Genomic DNA, 18,944 nt, shown 5'->3' with positions numbered 1-18,944 from the left:
AGTCTTAAATCATTCAATTTGTTTTTTAAGAAGAAATCTTTGAAACTGTTCTGACATGACACATAGGAGATGCTAACTTGTATCAAGACATGAACAAAAATGTACAGTGACTGTATGTGGTGAAATGTATATGTCTTGAACTATACTTGAGTGTTGTACTGTATAATGTATCACAGGAATTCCAGGCCTTCACACACACAACACTTCTCAAGCATACAGCTAAAAACAGAACAAGGTTTCTTCAAGTTTCTTCAAGTCGTGTTGCATTTATCTGATTTAGCTGTATTTGTTAAACAACTTTTTTAGCCGTACTGGAATTTTTCTCATGCACTTGGTCTCCTGTATGTTGAAAGAGGCAGTCCACAGCCATCTGTCCATATATATTGATCCTTTCTGTACTATAATTCACTAGCTCTCTAATAGCAAGAAGGTTGTGGATAATTCAGTTCTTTGGGAAGTATAGAAGGTGCCTCAAAAATCTCATATGAAATAGAAGATTTAATGTGGATCCCAGTTGAGCTAATTATTTTTCATAAAGACCCAACGAAACCCATGTCTGTTCCCAGCTCTGAGGCCATGTCTGTGCGTGAGTGGTTCTGAAGGTTGACAAAAGCCATTCGATTTGTCCCACCCACTACTTCCTGTTTCAAGAGGAAATACATAGACACAGGAAAGGCAATTTAATGGGGTCTGTTCAAAACTACTGCTTGATGGTGTTTAAATGCTAACCACAAATATCCATTTGCATATGGCTTGCTGTTAGAACTACTTGGCTATTGTTGATTGCTTTCAAACGAGGACCTTTTGCATTTTAAATTGGAACACTTTGTAGAAAACCACCTCTGTAAATCAATTAGAAGAGGTATTGTTTTCCCAGCGGGTTGGGCAAGACCGACTGGGTGGTCGGCGGCAAATTGGATTGTGTTTTCAAGTGTCCATATGGTCACTGAGTGAAATTGACAGGGATAGAAATGGATTCTTTTTAATTAAAAGTAACCATATACTCAATCGAGTGGCACTTGGAAGGTAATTTTGTTAGTCACCAGCTGTGATCCTTCAATGACAGCCACCAGAGGAGAGACGGAGAAAAGAGAGAGAGAAAAAAATGGAGACGGCTGACTGTTTGCATAAGGCAGAACAGCATTACCACAGCAATGGAATAAAGGACTGGTCAGCTGAGGTTAATGATGTGAGATGAATAGCTTAGTTATACCAGTCTATCGGAGATCATCAGACCCTCATTCTTGTCCTGGATAGAGCACTGTCATCTGATGACAAGGTCATCTAGAGTCCTTCACTCAAGGGCAGCCATAAAAACCATTTGAACCTTTATACATGAGCGCATGTCATCCTCTCACGGCACTTATACCTCATCAAGACAAGATTAAAACTGCAGCTCCACATTTTCACCAGTGCATTATGATCATACGGTCCAATCGTAAATCTGTGATTCAAAGCCGCGTTCTTTCTTCAGTGTTACTGCATAAATACGTTACGTCACATTAGATCTATACAATGCACTGAGCAAATATCCACTATCTTTGCCAAACAATAGGCATTGCTGCATTTTCAAAAATCTTCTCCCAGAGCCTTTCCCAGAGTACAGCATCTTAGATGAGGGTTGTGGGGGCACTTTGGCTTGTTAATATCCATAAAGCGTTTTTATGTAATCACAGACATGAGCAGCTAATCACATTAGTACTGAAAGCTTATGACATTTTGTTGTGTGATGTTTGCGTCCCCCTGCTTCTCATCAGCATTTATGCTGGCTTCTCCTTATCCTCTTCTGTCTTAACCTTTATTCCCTCCTCTTTGTGCTGACCCCAGAATTGTCAATGACTAATGTGCTTTGTTCTTGTACAATGTGACCCACAGGCATCCAGGATTGGATAGTCTGACAATATTGAACTGCATTTCATGAGCTGGTTTTCTAAACAGGCTCCATTCTAACATTCTTGCAGAAGTATGCAATATATGTACTATAGAATATTAGAATATTTTTTATTTCCCTAGAGCCAAACATTTTATTACCAGTGTGTAAAATTACTTCACAAAACTTTAAGATAATTTATAATGTGTTGTCTGTTTGGGTAACCTTGTTTAAACTGTTTCCATATTAAAAACTGTTAATGCCATATTTACAGTTTTCTATATTGCAAGTTGCCAACATTGAGACTTTAAACCTTAGTTAGTAGTGCTTGCTAAGGCAATTTATTATTGCTCATATACATTCACTAAGCACTTTATTAGAAAACATGAAAATGTACTTATTCATACGATTATCTAATCAGCATTTTCACACACAAGTCTCTAGAGTTTACTCAGAATGGTGCCAAAAATAAAAAAAACATCCAGTGAGTGGCAGTTCTGTGGACGTAAAAGCCTTATTGATGAGAGAGGTCAACAAAGAATGGCCAGACTGGTTCGAGCTGACAGAAAGACTGCGGTAACTCAGATAACCACTCTGTACAATTGTAGTGAGCAGAATAGCATCTCAGAACGCACAACACGTCAAGCCTTGAGGCAAATGGGCTACAACAGCAGAAGCACTTTATTAGGATCACAGTGTTCCTAGCCTAACACATGGCAAACATCCTGTATTTACCATTACAGGGATGCATATTGAAGCGGCCACACAAAAGAGGTGAACACCAGAGTCGACCATACATTGCAACTGGCTTTGCTCCTGTAGCTCAACTGGTAGTGTTCAAATGCATCAATGTAAATATAAATAACTGGAAAAAATTGTGCCACGGATGGCAGCCTCAGTGTGGAGCGCTCCAATTCTTTTGTTGTTTTTGTTTGCTTGTCCTGTATTTAGTAATCTTTTTCCAATCAGTTTTACCAGGGACGAACTGCTGAACATTCGGCAGCACATATCAGACAATCTTTTCCTGGTTTTTGACTATTTGGACGCTTTGCTGGACATTATAGTCGGAGGCGCAGTCTGTGCTGTTCGAGAGATGCAGGCAAGGGAGATGAGCTGGCGCGCTGTTCAAGTTCCATCAGCGTGGCTTCCAAACAGCACTGCCAAGTATTCATCAAGTGAATCTCCACTCTCTTCGTAACAAAATGAACTAACTACATCTCCTCACCCGTACAAACAAGGACTTTTCAACCTCTGCTGCCTTGTGCTTCACAGAAATCTGGCTGAGTGAAGCTATTCCGGACAGCACGTTACATCTGCCAGGCTTTCAGCTGTTCAGAGCGTTTCACATCATGGATTTAACGGGGAAAACGAGAGGCGGTGGAACATATTTTTATATCAATGAAAGTTGGTATACAGTTGCAACAACGTTAAAGAAGATGTGCTGTCCTAATTTAGAAGAGCTCTTTATTAACTGTAAGCCTTTCTACTCGCTGCAGGAGTTTTCTTCATTCATTCTGGTGAGTGTTTATATCCCACCACATGCATGAATGAACGCAGTGCTGCAACAGCTGGCTGATCAAATCACAGACACTGAACAACAATACCCGGACTCAGTTATTATTATTCTTGGGGATTTTAACAAAGCAAACCTCACACATGAACTGCCTAAATACAAACAGCACATTACATGCCCAACCAGAGATAGAAATATACTGCATCATTGCTACACAACAATAAAGGATGCATATAACTCTGTCCCTAGAGCAGCTTTGGGACTCTCTGATCATTGTCTGGTTCATTTTCTTCCAACCTACAGGCAGAAACTAAAATCTGCTAAACCTGTAGTAAATTGGCTGACAAATTCAGTGTGTTCTACTGTAGATTTGAAATGCCCAGTCACACCCCACGCCCGCTCTGACATTCACTTCGCACAAACTCCTGCACCCCCCCCCCCCCCCCCACCGCTACTGCACTTGAGATCTGTGAAGAAGAGGTGTCCCGTGTCTTCTGAAAACAAAAGACAAGGAAAGCAGAGGGCCCAGATGGGTTTCACACATTTGTCTAAAATCCTGTGCTAACCAGCTGGCCCCCATCTTCACACTGATCTTCAATAGATCACTGGAGCAGTGTGAAGTTCCTTGCTGCTTCAAATGCTCCACCATCATCCCTGGCCCAAAGAAACCCAAAATCACAAGACTTAATGACTACAGACCCATCGCCCTGACGTTTGTGGTCATGAAATCATTTGTGAGACTGGTGTTGGCCCACTTGAAGGACATCACTGGACCCTTTCTAGATCCCCTTTGAGCAGACAGGTTTGTGGATGATGCAGTCAACATGGGATTGCATCATATCCTGCAACATCTGGACAGACCAGGGACATATGCAAGGATTCTTTTTGTGGACTTCAGTTCGGCTTTCAACACCATTATTCTAGCTATACTCCAGAATAAATTACACCAACTCTCTGTTCCCATGTCTATCTGTCAGTGGATTACCATCTTTCTGATGGACAGGCAGCAGCTAGTGAGACAGGGGAAATTCACTTCCAGCACATATACAATCAGCACAGGTGCCCGCAAGGGATGTGTGCTCTCCCCACTACTCTTCTCCTTGTATACAATCTACTGCACTGCCAAGGACCCCTCTGTCAAGCTCCTGAAGTTTGCAGATGACACTACTGTCATCAGCCTCATCCAAGATAATGATGTGTTTGTATACAGAAGGGAGGTTGAACAGCTGGCTCACTGGTGTAGTCAAACGGTGGAGATGATTGTGGACTTTAGGCGGAACACCCCAACATTGACCCCCCCCCCCCCCCCCCCCTCACCATTCTAAACAGCACTGTGGCAGCAGTGGAGTTATTCAGGTTCCTTGACACTACCATCTCACAGGACCTGAAGTGGGAGACCCACATTGACTCCATTGTGAAAAAGGCCCAGCAGAGTTGTAATTCCTTTGCCAGTTGTGGAAGTTCAACCTGCCAAAGGTGCTGCTGATACAGTTCTACTCAGCAGTCATCGAGTCAGTCCTCTGCAGTTCAGTAACTGTCTGGTTTGGTGCAGCTACGAAATCGGATATCAGAAGATTACTAAGGAACGTTCGGACTGCTGAGAGGATTATTGGTTGCCCCCATGCTGTCCTTTAAAGAACTGTACACTTCCAGATTGAGGGAAAAAGGCTGGAAAAATCTCTTTGGACCCCACTCACCCTGCCTACTACGTTTTTGAACTGTTGCCTTCTGGCAGGAGCTACAGAGCACTGAGCGCCAGAACCGTTAGGCACAGGAACAGTTTCTTTCCTCAGGCTATCCATCTCATGAACAGTTAAAATTGCCCCATTGAGCAATAATTAATGTGCAATTCACAGCTTAGTCTATTTACATTTATCCAACATACCATACCTCTTCTGCCATTCCATTCCCTTGCTTCTGTATATAACAGATTTGTATTTGTATATTGTACATTATATATATATATATATATTTGTCCTATTGTGTATTCTACATATTCTTTATTTTCTATTCAATTGTTTGTTTTATTCTATCTTTATTTTATTTTGTAAATTATTTTTTATTATTATCTCTGTCTTGTTGCTGTATTGTATTGTTTTTGCACTGGAAGCTCCTGTCAACTAGACAAATTCCTTGTATGTGTAAGCATACTTGGCAATAAAGCTGATTCTGAAATGGATACATATTTAAACTTCACATTTGCAGCTTCACAATAGTCTGCACTATTTTCACTGTTCTCAGCTTTCTGTAGCATTATTATATCACCAAATCTTGTATGCCTAATAATTTAAGTATTCTGGAGCAACAGTATGCCGACTTTGATCAGTTTTCGATTGTTATTTAAGTCGGAACAACTGTTGTTTGGGTTGTTCTCATAAATTGGGACATACAGCGATGATTATCCTGGACTGAGTGCTTTCAAGGGATTTTGTAAATCGCTTGCACTTATTAATTCTTTAATTTTTTTGAAAAAACAGTTCCACGAGTGTTATGGTGGGGGGCGTAACACATTGGGCGTGTACACTCACCGGCCACTTTATTAGGTACACCTGTACATCTACTTATTAATGTGATTCTCTAATCAGCCAGTCGTGTGGCAGCAGTGCAGTGTATAAAATCATGCAGATATTGGAGGGAGCTTCAGCTAATGTTCACATCATCCACCAGAATGGGAAAAAATGTGATCTCAGTGATTTAGACCGTGGCATGATTGTTGATGCCAGACGGGCTGGTTTGAGTATTTCTTTAACTGCTGATCTCCTGGGATTTTCACGCACAATAGTCTCTAGAGCAGGGGCCTTCATCAGGTGGTCCGCGACCCTCAGGGGGTCCACGGTAGTACCGCAGATGGTCCACAATTTATTGTTTAATCCACTAATGGCACAGTAATAATAACTCACACGCGAGCAATAGCTAGAGATAAGTGTATTTTAATCCATTGACATGTTGAAGTTCCTTTTACTTGCATGCCAAAACTTCCTCTTTCTTTTTAATCCTTGCTCATTGGAACGCTAAACAATTGTGACGAAACTGAGCTAGTCAGCAGAAGCACACAGCACGGACAAACCATTCACATGACCATGATCATCACGAGCTGCCTAAAGCGCGACACACATCAGGTTCAGTAGTGCTGCAGTAGAGGGTCACGCGAATAAACGCGTCTGCTTTGCATTAGTCGCATTGTGCAGTTGAGCAGATGACAGCCTACAGTTTCTTTTATTATTAGTTGTGTTTTGCTTTCAGAACAAGAGCCTACTTGCCTTGCGTAAATAAATAGTTACCACTGAGATTATCAAGCTGGCATACAGGGTCCTTAATGTTCCATACACACACACACACACACACACACACACACACACACACACACGTACGTTGGTGCGGCTATCCTTATGAGGACTCCATAGACATAATTATTTTTATTCTGTACAAACTATAGATTATATCCCCTAACCCTACCCCTAAACCTAACCCTCACAAAAAACTTTCTGCATTTTTACATTTTTTTTTTTTTTAAGCGATTTGAATTATGGGGACACTAGAAATGTCCTCATAAACCACACTTATGACATAATACCCTTGTAATTACCAGTTTTTAACCTAAAAGTTTTTCTCGTAAACCACACCCACACAGACACACAAGACGGTGACTCTCAAATCAACATAATTAAAGGTGCACTTAGTCATTATTTTCCTCATAGCAAAGTTTAAAAAAAAAAAAGAAATTTAATTTATAAATATATGTATAAAATTGATCACTCACATGAGATGAAGACTCCATTTTAGTAACCTTATAAAAATAAGGGTCTGTCTGTTTATCTATCTATCTTTTTCTTTTTATTAAGGAGGGGGTATGGAACAGTGATTAACAAGGAAAATGAAATATGTCACTTCATGTCAGAAAAGTTGCAGACACCTGCTGTACATTATTTAATGATTATTTAAAAAGCTTTGCAATATAAACATCATAAAGTACGTGCATACAATAGTATGGTAGCCTACCAAACACGTTTTTATAGGCATAAAACACAACACTAAATTTTATACAATATGTAACAGTGGTCCCAGCTCCATCTCTCTACCCACCAAGGGGTCCTTGGTCCGAAAATTGTTAAAGACCCCTGCTCTAGAGCGTATAGAAAATGGTGCAAAAAACAGCCAGTGAGTGGCAGTTCCGTGGACTAAAACACCTTTTTGATGACAGAGGTCAACGGAGAATGGCCAAACTGGTCCCCTAGGGGAAAAGTCCTGCAGCTCACCATCGACTATATGAGTCCTCTGAGGGAAATGCCAGGTTAACTTGGATCATGTGCAGGTCATAGCAAATAAAAAGTAGCCTCCGTTATGACCATTTATGTTTGTGTCATAATTGTACCCTTAGGTAACAGTAACAGTGCACCTGCAGTATGCAGACTCTTGAGATTTTCTGGAACAGTCTCAGGCGATAACTTTGGGTTAACCTTTCAAAATAATTCCATCCGGTGATATTTCATGGCTCCTTAATCTTTCATAGTGCCTGGCTGCCCTAAGCTTTAGTGTGCACCCAGAGCTTCCTGAACTCATTCTCTATCTAGTTTTTTGGCTTTGTGCTGCTTGTGGCCGTCCGTTCTGCTGAGTTATCCGTGCGCTCATGCAAACATTCCTCTTGTCCCTTTACTAAGAGTAGGCGTGGGTCACAATGGTCGACTAGTCGTCCAACAACTAACTAGCCAATTAGTGAGGTCGAATAATATATCTAGATTTTGTACATAAAATGTTTTGAGGTGGTGCTTTATTTTGCATGCTGAGAGTATGCAGTGCTTTAGCTGTTTGCATGATAAAACATTCACTCAGACAAGTGTAATCGAAGTGTAATGGAGCTTGAAATCATGATCGCCAAGGATACTGCTGTCAATATGTACAGTGAAAAGGGAGTTATATTTTGGTCTTTTCTCACCCAAAACCAACTGGATCACTTTAAAAGACATTGAATAACCCTTAAATGCATGGTAATTTTCCTAAACATTTGTATTTGGGTCTTTAGAGACCCAGCACTTATATCTATCAAAAATGGATGTACAAAATGCCCAGATAGTGTCAAATTTTCAAAAAATTTCAAGACGATTAGAAAATAATAAAATATATTATGATAGATTTTGATGTTTTATTTTTCATTAATCAAAGAGATAATGCAACAGATCAAGACAAATCTAGAACAGGATTCATTATTTTCAAACTGAAATTTCAGCTACGTCAGTTATCAATGTCAAATGTAAATCAAATCAATCACTTAAACATTAGTGCTAGGTATGCGTTTAAGGTTTAAACTACTGCAGTCTTATGAATTACTTTTATGCTGACTTTATCTCCTTTTTGGAGCTTCAGAGGTCCGATCACCATTCACTTGCGTCATATGGAGCTGAGATATTCTAAAAATCTTCGTTTGTGTTCGGCAGAAGAAAGTAAGTTATACACATCTGGGATGGCATGAGGGTGAGTAAATGATGAGAGAATATTTGTGTGAGCTAACCCTTTAAGGCGATTTAGTCGCACTGTCATTCAGGCAACCCACAACTAGTTGAAAATATACTTTTGTAACCCTAGCTAATAGCATGGCCCAAGATGACACCAACCTATTTTTCTCATTCTTTCGATGCGTCCGCTCATCATAACAATATCCCTTTGAGAACCCAGTTGGAATGCACTTGCATCTAGCGCCAGTATATTTTTAAAATTGATGGCTCTGTCTAACCAGGAAGGTTTTCTCTTCTAGACAGAATAAGTCTATTGTTCTATCATGATGGCAGAGTAATGAGGTAGTAACGATATTCCCTCATGATTGCCAGTCTGTCTTTGATCCAATATCACGTCGACAGTGGAAACTACAGATAATGAATGAGTCATGGCTTTGAAGACTCCTCAATGGGCACCGGTTTAAAGGCTGAAGTAACGCTAAACCTCCACTAAAACTCCTGGTCATATGATAGAGCTGACCTCTATTAACAGGTAGCTTTTATTTCATCAAATTTTCAAAGATGCATGAGGGAACATTGAGCTAATGCTTTTAGTAAATTATTTTCAGTGGCCGTGTTCCATACACTCAAGCAGTATGAGGAACTTTATTTAAATCTTCGTTTCTGTCAGCTCTAAGGGGGGTATAGTCAGGGCTCCAGTCATGGGAATGCACAAACCTTAAGTTAATTCTCCTGCAGATAATTTGTGTTTTAGATGGAAATGCACTTCACAATGTGAGGAGTGGAAATGCATAACTGTACATAACTTTGTGTTCACCACACTCTACAAAATAATTAAATAAACTGGAAAGTGGCATACTCAGCAGCTTCCTTACATGGTGATCACATAGGGAAGGGATTCCCAGTGGGTGTTGATTTATTTTTATTTATTTATTTTTCACCCACATACCAGATCATTTATTTGTCATCGTTCTGTGGCCCTTGGAACACTATGTCTCTAACAATTGAACTCTCTCAAGTCTTGTGAAAATAAATTGTTTACAAGTTTCCAACTTTCACAGCAGTTTGTCACTTTGCCTAGAAGCATACTTACCGCCATGAGCATTTGACGTAGATGCCAATGCGTTTGATTTAGCAAGGGAATTATGCTTGCTAATGAAAGAAACCGGAGATATTGAACTGATATAGCAAAATGACTGGCTTGATGTAGAGTTAATTGAAAGCAAATCCTGCAAAATATCTAAAACCCAGTTAATGGACAAGTTCCACTAAAACAACTGCAGCTGATAGCATCGGACTGATTTCCGCTAAGCGTGCAAGTGAAAATGATAACTCGCTATTCCATTATTAATGAGAATGAATGGTTGGCACTCTGGTTTGGGTATTGATCCATGTACTTGATTCGGATCGGGTGTCTCTGTGGCTGCTAATTGCTGGTGTCCATTTGTCGTTTCCACTCTAAAGCTTTTTTCTTAAAAGCTATATAAATGCTTAAAACATTCCTAAAAAAAAATCTGATGAATTTTGCAGCACAAGTCATCTTCAGGGAATACTCCTGAAATACCCATTTTGCGAATGGACAACTTGGAGATGCAAGTAAAATTCGTCAGTAAAAGTGAAGTTCTTTGATCTCACCAGGAATTTTTGGCTCACATGTCTGTACCCCCTTTATACTGGCCACATGCCACTGTCTAAAGCTTGACTGTAGACTGTAGGAAATAAATGTTAACAGGTGTCCAAGGCCACCTGTTCTGGTGCTTGTGGATTTATTGAGTTGGTTAATACAAAAGGACTTGAACGACAGCGCAGCCACCTGGGAGGTCAGGGCCTGGTCCCTCTCATCTCCTCTGTGACCTCTGCTCACAAAAACATCTCTTTGAGCATCAAGTAACCCTGAGCTCTGAACCTTTCCTCTGTCAATTCACAAACTTGTCGAGGGCACAACTGCACAACGCCAAACTGTCGGCTACGAGATTTGAGCTCTGCAAACATTTCAAGAGCAACTTGAAGATGAACAGTCACTGACCACACATTGTGGAAAAGTTGTTGGAAAAAAAAAAAAAGTCTGTTTTGACTGCAATAATGCTAAAAAATATTAAAGCTAAAGAAAAAATAATGGGGAAAAAAATGAAACCTCACTAGACATACACTTACACTTACACTTACAACCACACTAACAGATTTTCAGCACACTAAGACCTTCTCTGAGAAGTTTATGAATTAATTTTTCTTTAAAGCACCGCCATTACAGTTATCAAAGAACCACTTTTTATAAATATTTTGAATTGCATATGTCCTGAAGAAATGTATCTGATAGGTAAACTTAAACCAGCCTAATTATGCAGGGCTTCCTAAAGCCTGACTCTTCATTCAGATAAAACCCACCAACTAGTTGATTTAAAAAATATGTAGTTTGGCACATCACTAGAAATAGCTGTGCATGATGGCAATGTGTACACAGATTAGTGCTCTGGGAAGCTATAAATGTACTAATTTAGGATGTGCTTTCACCAGCACCCAGTGATCCTTTAAAATCTGCCTTTCCCCGGGAACTTTGTTGGCCCATTCATGTGTCTCATCTTCTTAAACTTTCGGCAGTTTATATGTACTTTAATTCAGAGCATGTGCCCAGATTGGTTTAATGCCTACTGATCCTTGCTTTTAAACAAGGGGAAAAGCCCGAACAAGCTGATAACATCTAATAGAAATGTCATGACAGATGTTAAACTGTCAAACTGATGCTAATGTCAAGCTTCAAAGAAAACATGCACATCCAAGTATCCATATTGAGAAATTCCCGGCGAGGCTGCAGAAAAAAAAAAATCATAAATGAGATATCTTTATTATCTTAATTGTCCATGACACCAATGATGTTAAAAGGAAAACACATTTTGCTTCCTTAGATTTTTCTCTTAGAAAAAAAGACCTCGATAATCTCACATTTGTCTCCTCTAGCGTTTAAGAAGAGATCTCAACAGTGTCTCAAACTGTTCTTCGATTTGCTAAGATACCAAAGTCTGAAATCAAAAGTCCGAGATTTCAGTATAAACTCTTATAAACATTCCTCATCAAATTCTTCCAAGACCAAATGTTCTGAGCTATGCTATCCACATTAATTTTATAGCTCTATTCTCTTACTCTACGTCAACAATTGTCTCATTTGTGTCTATTGATATTCCTCCAAAGGAATTTTAGGAGAAACATCTGGGACAAAGTTGATACTTAAATGAAACATCACTGAGAACTCAATTACGTCTCATAAAATATGAAAGACCAAATGTTGAGATATAAAATATTTCTCAGAGGGAGAATCTCTGTAGTTTTTCTCAAGAATGTACCAGTATTTAGCTGTAACAATCTTGTGTGGCAATATCAGAGATAAAAGCTTTTACGAGGGTATGCATTGTTTTGCTGTGCCAATCCAACTGTTCTCCAGGAAAACCAACACGTAAATGTAATTTAATTGTCAGGCCAACCAATACTCCTGTGGGTCAGAGGGGTGCTGTTGTGGTGCACATTGACTTAGATTTTACTGTTGATATACAGCTATAGAGGCGCATGAACACAAACAGTCTCACAGTAGTTGGTGTCGTCTTCTCATATAAAGCTTGAAAACAAGACTTAATATCATATGGCATTTTGTGAATTCATAAAGTTCCAGTGGGGGTTATGTCCTAGAGCAAGGGCAGCCTGAGCCTCCCCATCTGCCACCTGGCACACTGTAGTGATGATTTAACAAACACCCCCTGCCTGCTAGTCAGTACTTCACCTCCCCACCCGTAGGCGCTATGTTATGTTAACTAGTTATTGATTTTGTTTTCTTCAGCTCTTCCCCTCAGATCCAAGTATAATATCGAAGTATAAAGGAGGAAGGATGCTGTTGCAGTGGCAGTGTATTCCCTCAGTTTGTTCCATCCAAGAGAATCATATGTACTGCCTCATGTAGTCTCCACACTGCTGTAATTTATCTCTCCCTTGACTAAGAGAGGATTAGATTCCCCCCGTAGACCGCCTGCTAGGGCACTGTGATCTATTTCAGCATGTCCCAGGGTTCACTGGAGATGTTTCAGTGTGATAATGGATTTGTGTCCTCATCTCATGTATGCGTTTATGAAAAATCATGGGGCTGATAAACTGAGAAAAGGTTAAAGGTGATTTTAAAAGACCTGTTTTTATGTTTACTTCTGACTTTTTATGTGAATGATTAAGGACTGTCCTCATATTCATTTAGGTTAAATACTTTTGGGTTTCTGGTCTGAAGGCATTAGTGAATAGTATTAGTGAATTTTTATAACTGGTACATTTTATATATGCTAAAGCTGAAGTGTGTAACTTCTGATGTTAAAATATGTTCTCTTATACGTATATGTAACTATAAGTAGATTTTGGCACATTCTTTTAATAGACTATCCAGGTTAATAACTGTTTAACCGATAAGCCATGAATCAAACAAGTGACCAAACACGCATGACAAAGGTCAGTATGGTGCAACCGGTTAACGGGAAGCCCGGCGACTGAAACCCGCTCTGAAAACACTAACGTCCCACCACTCATCGCACTCCCTTCCCCTGTGCAACATAAGTGAAATGCGGGGCTGTAAACATATGCTCTTAGATGTCGAGACTTGCAGATGTTTGTTTTTTTTATGGTATTGCATTGTACTTATGCTACTACTGAAAAAGTCCTATTTGCATTGGAACATGTCATCTTCACAGATGAAATGGTCCAACAGCTCACACTTGTCTTTTAGACTGGGAGGATGACAGTGGTTTACGTGTTAACAGCGCCCTTGTGTGTACATTATATGCCCTACATGATCATTATTTTATAGCCCCTTGGATAGAGTCATCAAATTACCTCTCTGTTGTTTCTTTAAATAACCTCTCAGTTAATTGTTAACCGATAGTATAAGTCGAACAAATTGTTAGTTCCGGTTAATCGTCTACATCCCTGACAATAAGTGAAGTATTCGCAGGTTGATTTCCTTGAAAGCTGTAAACACTTTGTCTCTGTGGCCGCATAAACTATTTTTTGTTTGTCTGAGTGTCTCAACCACACTTCACAGCTACATTGACTCAACCAATTGTGTGACTTTGGGGCGGGATTATCTGTTTGTTCGATCAACGGTAGACGGGGGATTATTCAGGAAAGCTACTTGTAAACAATGTTTATTGTTGCGATTCTGTTTGGTGGTGCTAGTTGCGAAGAAATTACAAATTTTGGCTATAAAGTTACACCAACTAATTTTTTGTTGTTGAAACAACAGTGCTCCTGGACTTTATATTGCACATATATAATGCAAAAGCATACGTTTTCAGTTACTAATAGTGTAATAGAGTACCTTATTTCAAAGTGTATTTCTTTCCCATGCTTAATGTATTCGGTAACCGAAAAGTTTTCCATAATTGGAGGTTTCCATAAAAGGATTTGGTGGGTCATGGTGGCCATCTTGACGGTTGTGTCTAGGTGGTAACCGTCATGCTGCAAAACTCTAGCAAGATTCACCCTTATAAGCTTCCACAGCAATTTTTTAAGTCGTAACTTCTAATGCCTTTAGATTACCTGAGCCCTTGCAGGACTCCAGTCTGCGACTTAAATGGTTGCAGATGCAACCAAAAATAAATGATTGCAACAATAATTTAAAATCTAGTCCCCACTGGTGACATTCGGGATGTGTGCTGTCATATGCGGTTTCGTCAGATATCTTGTGAGTTATTGAATACATCTTTAGAGCGCCAGTGAGTCTCATGCTGCTTTTCACCCTTTCTGTAGATGATGTGAGCTCGCTGGCTGCACACAACAACAAACACAGTGCGAGCCATGATGTATGAATCGTGAACAAATGACTCTTTTGAACCGGGCCATTATAATGAATCACCCGACAAGAGGTCATTTGAACTCAGGAGCTCAGGTTAGCGGTTTGAATTTGAGTCACTTTCTCAGCGAATCAGCCATCAGTGACTTCACAACTGGGAGAGCAGACATTTAAAAATAGTAGTCCCATGTACACTGCCGTTCAAAAGTTTGGGGTCATTTACTCATTCTTTATTCTATTTTTATTTATTTATGTATTTATTTATTTTTTCTCATTTTAGAATAATAGTAAAGTCATCAAATCTATGGAATAACAGAAATGGAACAGGAAATTATGTTGTGGCTAAAAAAATCCCAAATAAATCAAAATTGTGTTATATTTTAACATCTTCAAAGTAGCGCTTTACCTAGATTTTGCAGAAATGTACTCTTGGCATTTTCTCAACCAACTTCTTGAAGTATCACATTGGGATGCTTTTTAAACAGTATTGAAGGAGTTCCCATCTATGCTGGGCACTTATTGGCTGCTTTTCTTTATTATTAGTCCAAGTCAACCATTTCAATAAATTTTTTTTTTTTTTTTTTTTTTTATAAAGTGCACCTATTATGATTTTTAAACGTGCCTAATTTTGTTTTAAAGGTCTCATACAATAGATTTACATGCATCCAAGGCCAAAAACACTTTAATTTGCTCATAATTTAAATTGCAGCATTAAAAATGTTTTCCTCAGTGTCTCAAACGACTCCTTCATTGATCCGTTCTAAAGGATTCATTCTGAACTCCTCCTTTCAGAGAGCCTACTCTGCTCTGATAGGTCAGATGTCCCAGTCTGTTATGATTGGTCTACCGCTTACAGCGCGTGTCAGAAAGGAAACGCCCACTACCATATCCGAGCTTCAGCTCCGTCTGAAAAAATGTCTGTTTTACCTTACCAATTTGAGCCCGAGTCCGATAGTGATACATCGGAAGATCAACCCGAACCACCATCGCAAGCACGACAAGAACAGGACGTTTCTCAGTGGTAAGTTTATATGTAGTTATGTAGTAGACAATAATGTGAGTTAGCCTGTTAGCAGAGGCTAACAGCCTGCACTGCCTGTACATGTAAACAGACCTGATGCGGACTTTTTGTTACCAAATTACGTAGGTTAGTACAGGAAGTAAGTCTGGAATTACTAATGTCTCGTTTCAGGTGTTCAGAATCGGTTCTTTCTTTTGGGTGTCAATAACTCCATTTGTCGTGCACTTTGATTTTTGAAACTTTGCAGACTTTTTTACATTCACAAACAGCTATATAACACACTACATGAAAGGGAATATTTGAAAAACCATAATAGGTGCTCTTTAAATAATAATTTTAAAATAAATTTTGTAATGAAATAAATTAATTTGTTGGCACAATTATATTTTTGTTTACAAAACTAATTTCAAACATTTAAGCATATATCTTCAGATCAGAAGGTTTTTAAGATCATGAGAAACACTTCAGTCAAGTGACCCCAAACTTTTGAATGGCAGTGTAAGTCCCGTGTTATGTACCAATTTTATTTTTTTTCCCTGGTTGTTATTATTTGGGATTGGAGTAGCACAATAAACTGCATCTGGGATTTCATTCAATTTGTACTCTTGTAGTCTTTGTGTCTGGGCCATCTAGTCACAATAAAGAAAGACTAAGATTTTTTAGCACCTCAAAATAGCTTTCTGAGATTCTAGTCTTCTCACCACAATTGTACAGAGCGGTTATCTGAGTTACTGCAGACTTTGTCAGTTCGAATCAGTCTGGCCATTTTCTGTTGACCTCCTTCATCAACTGGATGTTTTTGGTTTTTGGCACCATTCTGAGTACATTCTAGAGACTGTTGTGTGTGGAAATCCCAGGAGATCAGCAGTTACAGAAATTCTCAAACCAGCCCGTTAATATTGTGGCTGATCGGTGTGTGTGTGTGTGTGTGTGTGTGTGTGTGTGTGTGTGTGTGTGTGTGTGTGTATATATATATATATATATATATATATATATATATATATATATATATATATATATATATATTCATTCTGAAGGGCAGTACTAAATAAAAAAATAAAAAAAATATTTTATCTCTTATTTGTATGAATACTGAAAGGGGTGTGAAAACTTATGAGACAAGAAGGGAATGCAAATTTGTGCACTCAACTATACAGTATATACTGTATTTTAAACACCCGATTAATTAGTTATCAGCAGTCTTTTCTTTGGCTTTCTATCTTGTTTTTGAACAACAATCTAAATCGAGCAATTCTGTGATGTGGCAACTAAAACAGCCATTTGGCTCCTAAATGTCTCCGTTTAGAAGCCAATGGCTCCTTAGAATTTTTATTTTTTTTTTTTAATCTGGAGCCCTGCCTTGTAAGTGCAACTACAAAGACTTGCTTGTAGTTTTTGGATAATATCTTGAGTGTACCATGATGTTTATATCTGGGTGTACCATGAGATTTACCTTTTACCCAGATCACCCACTTTTTCCACGGAAAATTGCATAGTAGCCATGATTCTGCTAAATGCTCTTGCTCTACTTGATCTGGAATCGATGTCCTTCAAAACAAGCCATTACATGTTTGAACTGACTAAAGCAATATGTGTTTTTATCTTCATGCTCTCCTACCTAGCTCAAACAGTGAAGAAACATGTCCTTTTATTGTTCATATTGTAAATACCTGACAGAGACACAGGGTGTGTGAGCTGCTCACCCAGAAACTGCAATCTGCTGCATGCTGTGACTAGCCTAGTCTGTCAATAAACAAACCCAAAGGTTGTTTAGCTACCAGTTCTCATGCTACTACTACTAGTCGTACCACCTCTTGTGTTTCTCAAAATATTTGTTTTGTGGTCACGTGTGAGTATTTGAATAAACAGGGGCCATATTGGGCTGCTGAGTCATAAGGCATCAGTAACCGTGTCTGTTTTGTATTTTCAGAATGTTACAATGTTTACTTTGCTGTTCAGAAGCTGTCATAGGTAGAATAGTCAATTTTGTGAAGTATTAGATGACTTGAAGGGGGAAAGCCTCACTCAGGCCCAGCTGCAGGTGTTATGGCAACGGTGGTTAAGTTGTTAACTTTGTTCCAGTGTAAAGGATATCCGTTGATAACTAGTTGGACACGGTTTTGCACCACCACATTTCACAAACTAATGGTTGTTCTCTCTCTCTTTCTCCCTCTTTTTTTATACCTTCTCTCTGCTTTCCATTTCACCTCTCAAGGCTTGCCAAATTTCATCAAATCTCCAGAGGACCAGACAGGGATTTCAGGAGGAGTGGCTTCTTTTGTGTGCCAAGCAGCGGGTGAGCCCAAGCCACGGATCACATGGATGAAGAAAGGAAAGAAAGTTAGCTCCCAGCGCTTTGAGGTGACTAACTGTCTTTCCCTGCCTCTCCTTAGCATGTCAGAGTCTTTCCCATGCCACGTCATTATGATGCCTTTCTTATTGTTTTCATCAGGCTTTAGCCTAAATGCTCTTTTTTTTTTTTTTTTTTTTTTTTTTTTTTATACCCCTTACACTGTTTTTTTATTAATATATTATTTTGTGTTGTTGTCAGCCACCTCACACCCCTATCTTTTGTTGCTTCAATCCCCTCTCTTCATTTCCTGTCCACTCTGTATTTTGGTTTGAGCTGAGATTTGAATAGGGTTTATATGGAAGACTGGTCCTGCCACATAATAAAAAAAAATAAAAGAGCTAAATTCTGACTTAAAACATTTGACTTAAAACAGTCAACGTTTGTTGTTGCTACAGAATAGAGCCAGCATAATCTTATATTCTCAGGTGCTCTTTCATTGCCTGATGTACGTAAGGGACCGTCTGAAAATTCCACCCACTGCGCTAAAACATCAGAGGTGTCCATGCATTCAATTAACTGACTTATGCCTATTATATATAAGTGTAACAGTTCAGGAAAGGAGGGTGTGGGAACTGAATTAACAATCAACAAAACTTTAATTAGACAGAACATCAATGTAGGTTGTAATAGGCTATAAGTTTATGAATAAAGGATTCAATTATTAAAAAAAAAAATCATTAAAATCCACAAAAAAATGATTTTGACATTCCAAAGGTTGCAGTAATTTCCCAGTCGATAGACTGACTTACTACAGGTGATATTGTTACAATAAGTCCAATTGTATGAATACAGTATTCAATTATTTTAGAAAAAAAAATCACCAAAATTCCGCTAAATGTTATTTTCACAATTCAAAGGTTGTAGTAAATGCCCAGTAGATAGACTGACTTACTACAGGTGAGATTATTTCAGTCATTCTAAT

The 18,944-nt window shown here is 38.9% G+C and overlaps 1 protein-coding gene across 6 annotated transcripts in view; it reads left to right on the top strand.

Annotated features, from left to right (window-relative positions):
* Positions 1–18,944, top strand: part of LOC127442429 (receptor-type tyrosine-protein phosphatase F) — a 301,235-nt gene that overhangs the window by 121,046 nt on the left and 161,245 nt on the right. For all 6 annotated transcript variants that reach the window (XM_051700458.1, XM_051700457.1, XM_051700461.1 and 3 more), the window contains exon 3: positions 17,885–18,030. In XM_051700458.1, the coding sequence (XP_051556418.1) occupies positions 17,885–18,030 (146 nt within the window). The remainder of the gene's footprint in view (positions 1–17,884; positions 18,031–18,944) is intronic.

Source organism: Myxocyprinus asiaticus, chromosome 6 (genome assembly GCF_019703515.2).
Source record: "Myxocyprinus asiaticus isolate MX2 ecotype Aquarium Trade chromosome 6, UBuf_Myxa_2, whole genome shotgun sequence".
Lineage (NCBI taxonomy): Eukaryota > Metazoa > Chordata > Actinopteri > Cypriniformes > Catostomidae > Myxocyprinus > Myxocyprinus asiaticus.
The sequence above is the reverse complement of the archived record's forward strand: the minus strand, read 5'-3'. Positions and strand labels throughout refer to the sequence as shown.